The sequence below is a fragment of the Wolffia australiana genome, chromosome 10 (assembly GCF_029677425.1).
Source record: "Wolffia australiana isolate 7733 chromosome 10, ASM2967742v1".
NCBI classification, from domain to species: domain Eukaryota; kingdom Viridiplantae; phylum Streptophyta; class Magnoliopsida; order Alismatales; family Araceae; genus Wolffia; species Wolffia australiana.
The window spans coordinates 7,499,190-7,505,428 of record NC_135844.1 but is presented as its reverse complement, the minus strand read 5'-3'; the positions used below and the strand labels follow the sequence as shown (position 1 = coordinate 7,505,428).

The 6,239-nt window shown below is 38.3% G+C and overlaps 1 protein-coding gene across 2 annotated transcripts; it reads left to right on the top strand.

The window, feature by feature from the left end:
• The first annotated feature begins 243 nt into the window (after nt 1-243).
• On the top strand, nt 244-6,239 carry LOC144708626 (calmodulin-binding receptor-like cytoplasmic kinase 3). Of its 2 annotated transcripts, XM_078582036.1 has the most exons (7): nt 244-682; nt 1,454-1,875; nt 2,556-2,721; nt 2,942-3,031; nt 3,107-3,405; nt 4,863-5,073; nt 5,555-6,239. In XM_078582036.1, the coding sequence occupies exons 1-6, from the start codon at nt 571-573 to the stop codon at nt 5,070-5,072; spliced, it is 1,299 nt and encodes a 432-aa protein (XP_078438162.1). In that variant the 5' UTR covers nt 244-570; the 3' UTR covers nt 5,073; nt 5,555-6,239. The 2 variants fall into 2 exon arrangements, with proteins under 2 accessions (XP_078438162.1, XP_078438161.1); XM_078582035.1 differs by lacking the exon at nt 5,555-6,239 and having other exon boundaries at nt 248-682; nt 4,863-5,214.

The following is a 6,239-nucleotide window of genomic DNA, read 5'->3' as shown; positions in this document are numbered from 1 at the left end:
TACTATACTCGTAAGTCCCACTTTCTCTTATACTGTTGACTAAAATTGTTTACTAATTATTCTTAAGTCCCAATTCTCTGTCTCCATCTCTCTCTATCTCTATCTATTTATCCTTTCTCTCTCTATATATCTCTGTCTCTGTCTCTGTCTCTGTCTCTGTCTCTGTCTCTGTCTCTCTCTCTCTCTCTCTCAGCCAAGGTGGTGAACTTGAATCTGAGTTGACCTTTCCACGCCAGCTTGCGATCTGTCATGAAGTCTTCCTCCCAGTCTCGGTCGAAGATGAATTGGGTCTTTAACTTCAGGCCTTCGCCGCCCTACTCGTATTCGCTTGGGTTCGAGCAATACAGATGTCTCCCCGGATCAATCGCCACGAGAAAAGAGTTTACAATCATCTTTCCGGGATTTTCACTCGATCTATTGATTAGGGTTCCATTAAATTTTCAGACTACTTCCAAGTTCAATGGCCAGGGATAGGAGCGGATGTTCGTTTTCGGTTTACGCCTATGAAGCTTCTGTCGAGTTCTAGATTGAGTGGACAAGTGGAAAGAATTCGCCTTTAGGCCGGAGGAGATGTTCATGGATCCGTGGTGGTTGCTTTTTCTTTGCGTTCTGATGTGTCCTTGCTTCTACACGAAGAAGAAGGAGCGCGATATCTCTTTCAATAGGAAAGATGTAAAATTGAGTGAGTTTTCTATGATGATATGCTTACACCGTATTCTCTTGTTCTTCGTTATGGGTGATATCTGAAACGGGGGTCACCTACTTTGCTTTAATGGGCGTTTTTAATGTAAAATTGTGATGAATTTCATGAATAGTTCATTCGTTTCACTCTGCTAAGCATTTACGAATGAAGAGATTTAAGCCCATAGAAGTTCAGAATGTGCAAAATTGAAGCGAAATTCGACGGGAAAGGAATCCTTGAGCATCGTTGGTTGATAAACTATCTTCGTGGAATTAAATAATGGGCATGAGTGACTCTCCTGGTTGGTTTCTTAGTTGATGCTTTTCATTTAAAACTGCTGTTAAATTCATGAAAAACCATCATTTCACTGAGGGAATCATTTCACAAAACTTCGGAACTATGCAGAATTGACGCCAAATTCAATGGTGATGGAACTAGTGTGCATCCTCAAATAGTGATCATGAAACCCTGGACCTGCCATCCATTACTCACCAACAAAGTTTTCTTTTAAATTGTGTTTTCCCTCCGAAACAGTGATAAAATTCGTATCATTTCACTCTGCTTATCATCTATGCCTAAAAAGACAACCTATTACACTTCAGAATTATACCAAATTGAAGAAAATTCAATCTGAGAGGAACCCTTGAGCACCATCTGTTCATGAACTATCTTCCATGAATCAAATAATGGGCATGGGCAACAGTGAATCTGACACCCATTCCTTACAAATTATCAAAACTCTGGGCAATCATCAACCTCCTTTTTTTTCAGCTCCATCTTCTCATGAAAGACCAAGCTCTGTGAAGAAGTCTGAACCCCTGCAGATCATACCGGCCAGCCCCATGCATCCACCTGGCAGCCCCCTACGTCCACCTGGCAGCCCATTGCATCCATCTGGCAGTTCCCATCGAACGCATGCCAGCCCGTTGCATCCAACTGGCAGCCCCTATCGTTTGCCTGGCAGTCCATCACGAGGGGCAGCAAGCTCTTCGCGTGTGCCATCCAGCCCTTCGAGGTTTTCATTTTCATCTCAGATTTCTAGAGTAAGCTCTGAGAATCTATCCTTCCATCAGATAGCAAAGGCAACCCACAACTTTTCTCCGGTGTACAAGATCGGGGAGGGTGGGTTTGGAACTGTGTACAAGGCAGTCTTTCCAGATGGGGAAGTGGTGGCTGTTAAACGGGCGACAAAGGTAGCCATTTACAAGCCTCTTTGTTTATTGATACTAACAAATACACTTGTTAGGATTCTGAGATGGGTCTCAAAAGATATGAGAAGAGAAAAAGTGTGTTATTGAGATAATATAGTATTAAAATATATAAGTTAAAATTATAATTAAAATAAAATGAGCTAGCAAGTCTTGGGGTGAGGCTTCGCTAATAGGATTTGGAACTTCTTGTTGGGGTTGATGGTGGACGTTGAGGGGATCTTGAGGAGTTAATGATGACCAAGTCAATTTCCAGAGCTTGTCATTTATCCCCATCATCCCTGTCATTTGTCCTGGCCAGGATGAGGATGATGATGATGATGACGACGACAACGATGATGACTTTCTCTTGTCATTTCCTTTTGTCACTGACCCTTTGTCAACCTCACTAAGATTGTGATAGACGATGAATAAACATCATCACCCTTCATCTGCGACCAGGATGAAGATGTTGAAATTGTTATCATCACTCAAGGTGGGGACAATGAAGGGTATTGGATGCTTTTAGTCATTATCTGGAAACAAAACCAGTTATCCTCTCAACATTAATTTTAGCCAACCCAAAAACACCAACGCCGATGACAGCGGGGTATGTTGACTGTTGGTAAAAAGGTTGTCAATACCGTATAGCTGATGTTTTTGCATCATCACATCATGCTTTTCAGGAACACTTTCCAGCTATGCTGTCCGACTTCTTTAATGAGGTTGAACTTCTTGCAAAGATTGATCACATGTCCCTGGTGCGATTTCTTGGCTTTATTGACACCGGAAACGAGAAACTTATCATCACCGAGTATGTATCCAATGGCACCCTTCGGGAGCATCTTGATGGTAGGTACATTATTTTTTTAATTGACTTATATTCTCTCTCCATTTTCTTTATTTATTTTCCCTTCTTAACATTTGTAGCCCTTTGTATAAATACTGATATCTTCGCCTGATCTAAGAAGACATTATTTATTTATTTTCTTTTTCTCTCTCCTCTCTCTCTCTCTGGCGGCTCAAACTCTTTCACCGAGTTGATTTTTTCCGGTTCTTCACTGAATGTCAGCGCCTGATGGTAAAGCTCTGAACTTCAGCCAACGGATGGAGATTGCCATTGATATTGCTCATGGCTTAACTCACCTCCATTTATTTGCAGGTGATGCGCTTGTAATTCTCTTATCTTAATGCTTGCTGCAAATTTGGTGATTTACAATTTACTTGCTTTGTGCAGAGAGGATGATTATACACAGAGATGTCAAGTCTTCAAACATTCTGATTACAGAGAATTTTAGGGCCAAAGTAGCCGACTTTGGTTTTGCAAAGGTCAGCCATAATGATACGGAGCAGACCCATATTTCAACTAAAGTCAAAGGAACATTTGGGTACCTCGATCCAGAATATCTCCGGACCAATCAGCTCACTCCGAAGAGTGATGTTTTTTCATATGGTGTCTTGCTCATAGAAATCTTATCTGGAAGGCGGCCTGTAGAGCGTACAAAACCACCTGATGAAAGGCTTACGGTCAAATGGGTGAGCAGGATTTTGTTACTCTTGGCCAGATTGAAACTCATTCCTGATTACTGATCTTTTTGACGATCCATAATCTCATGGTTTTGCCTTCATTCCCTCATCATTCGTCGATAATTTTTCTTGAATTTTTCCAAAGACATTAATTCATGATTGATTTTTTTTAGAAAAGAGGAAAGATCATCCGAGATAGTGATCAACCTGAAGCTAGTAATATAATGAATGTGAAATCCATGAAAGATCTTATTGGCCTTCTCCCAACCCTTCACTTCCTCCGAAATCAGTTTGAAATGAAACTCTCCATATCATGCACCTTGCTGTCCTTCTATACAGTCCTTCCCTAAACACAACTTCATTGCAGCATATTAGTGAATGATATGAAGCTCGAATAAGATCTATAATCTAATGATTTCGTTTTCTTATTATTCGTTAGAAATATTTTCTTGAAGTTGATAAGTTTGCAAACTCCAGTATGTTAGCTAAATTTTTACTTTTCTGATTAACTTTTTAAATTTTTTTCTCCTGCTGTAAAAACTTTTTACTCTCACGAATGGTATGAAACTGTCATAAAATCTATAATCTCGTGATTTTGCTTTCAGTTTCTCTTCATTTGTTAAAACATTTCTTGTATTTTGGAAAGTGTGCAGAAACATGGTTTGTGATACGCTCCTTAATGTCTTAGACGGTGAGAGAGAGAATTAGGAACGATGACTCCAAGAGGTTACCCTAAGTTGGAGCAACCTTGGATAAATTTATTGAAGAATGGAGTTTATGTTAAAGAATACAATGCAATAGAAAAAACGATACTACGGACCAGATCATTCTGTCGTCTGGTAGGGAGGATCTCCCTAAGCCAGCCAAGCAGGAGCATGATAATCTCCAAAAGCTCCTCTTCAAGAAAGTCCATTACAAATTCCCAACTCTCCAGCGTGATCTCCCGTCATTTATAATGTTGACCTCGATCTTGTTAGTTGTCTCTCTTGTATTGCTCTGCACGTCCCTGGCTCATTTCTTCCATTGCACATTAGTGCGTGGAAGAGTCGTATCAGTTTGTCAAGTAGATTTTTTCTTTTCTGCTTTAATTCTTTGATTTGTTTTTTCATGCTGTAAAAACTTTAAGTTTCTTATCATTTTTCAAAACATTTTCTCGAACTTTGAAAAGTTTTAAAACACTTCTCTATTAACCATATTTCTACTTAATTTGTTCGACTTTTTGAATTGCCCTCTAGTGCGGTAAACATTATTTTATTCATGAATAGTTTGCAGCTTCTGTAAATTGATAATGCTTAGTAATATAAGATGTTGGAGGCATTGGAATTATTTTTTTTATTATCATCATTTTGCCAAGTTAATTAGATGTTCAATCCTAAATGAGAGACTCTTCCTTTGAAGCCTCTTATTCAATTGTGTTTGAATTTCTTTAAAAGATGGAGTGGATGATTAGGATTTTCATATTTCAGGCATTTAAGAGTTATAATGAGGGGAGGATCAAGGAGATTATGGACCCCCTGCTAAGAGAAGAGGTAGACGAGAACGTGTTGTCACAGCTATTTAATCTGGCGTTCAGATGTGCGTCTTCTACTCGCAATATTCGTCCGGCAATGAATGAAGTTGGTCATCAACTGTGGGAGATAAGAAGAGATTATAACCGGAGTCTCCATAAGAACTGAGGTTATCGGTGCTCATATTTGTTCCTCTCCCCTGCATAGTTTCGGTTTTATCACTCAATTCGCTTCTGATGTTTAGTTTGCAAATAAAATATTCTCTGTAGAACATGCTTTTGTTCATTATGGCATTTGATTTGGAATGTTATTGAAGTTCTTTGTGCTCTGGGAGGGTGTCTTTTAGCCTCCGCATCATTGCTGGAAGATGATCTTACCCACGTCACTTTGTAAAGTATTCCCTGTCCTTTTCTATGAGAATGACTTGGTTGCCTACTTTTGTCACGTGTTTATTTTTTATTGAATGCCGCCTATGATTTTAAACAGCTATAATATGCCGGGTAGGTTTTGAAGAAATGTAATACATCTATTTTCGATCTCATTTCATATTTTATACATATATTCATATACCATCCTATTGCTTTCTAATAATTTAAGATACGTATTTTTATCATCCCCCTAAATTTATTCAATCTTTTGTGATTTCACAGATTCGTCTTCCCTTCATTGATCAACGGCTGGTAAGTTTGGGGAAAAAATCATGCATGAAAATTCTACCCAAAGCTTCATTATTACTTTAATATTAATATTTGTTCATGATAAAGGTGTTGTTGTTCCCAAAAATCTTATCACCACTCTTTCGGTTCGTTATGTTACTTAAACAACGATTTTTCACAATTTGTCTCCAATCATAATTCTAGAACATTTGTTGTCCAAGTACCTCCTTAATAAAGGTTTTTTGAAACAAAATATGCATTAGTTTAAGAGCCCATTCATATCTAAATCTTGGTTTAGTATACATTATCACCATATGGAAGATATTTATGCTGCATATGATGTGTTAGAGCCATTTGAGGTGTCTTTTTTGGTGGACTAATTTGAAACAAGCAAAGCAAAATTTTGGCATTAAAGATAGGATTTTGGTAAGTTTGATCATGAATGTTACTTCTTATTTATATTTACTAATTTCAAAAGCTTGAAACTTGCTGTTGAAATATTTATACTCTGTGGAACCTTGGATTGAGGTGCTGCCAAGGTGATTTTCCCTCCTCCCCACTACACTGGAGAAACAGGGAAGCCAAGATCAGATATACTTTCAATAAATGCCAAAATTCAAGCTGATGTTCTATACAATGATTACTACTGATCTTAACACATGCAACATATGTTTCATTA

What these genes read in the sequence shown, in the direction of transcription:
- LOC144708626 (XM_078582036.1), top strand. Translation starts at nt 571, where the DNA reads ATGTTCATGGATCCGTGGTGGTTGCTTTTTCTTTGCGTTCTGATGTGT. An exon ending in TAGGAAAGATGTAAAATTGA is followed by an intron (nt 683 to 1,453) that starts GTGAGTTTTCTA and finishes CTTTTTTTTCAG; the next exon opens with CTCCATCTTCTCATGAAAGA. An exon ending in CCTTCGGGAGCATCTTGATG is followed by an intron (nt 2,722 to 2,941) that starts GTAGGTACATTA and finishes ACTGAATGTCAG; the next exon opens with CGCCTGATGGTAAAGCTCTG.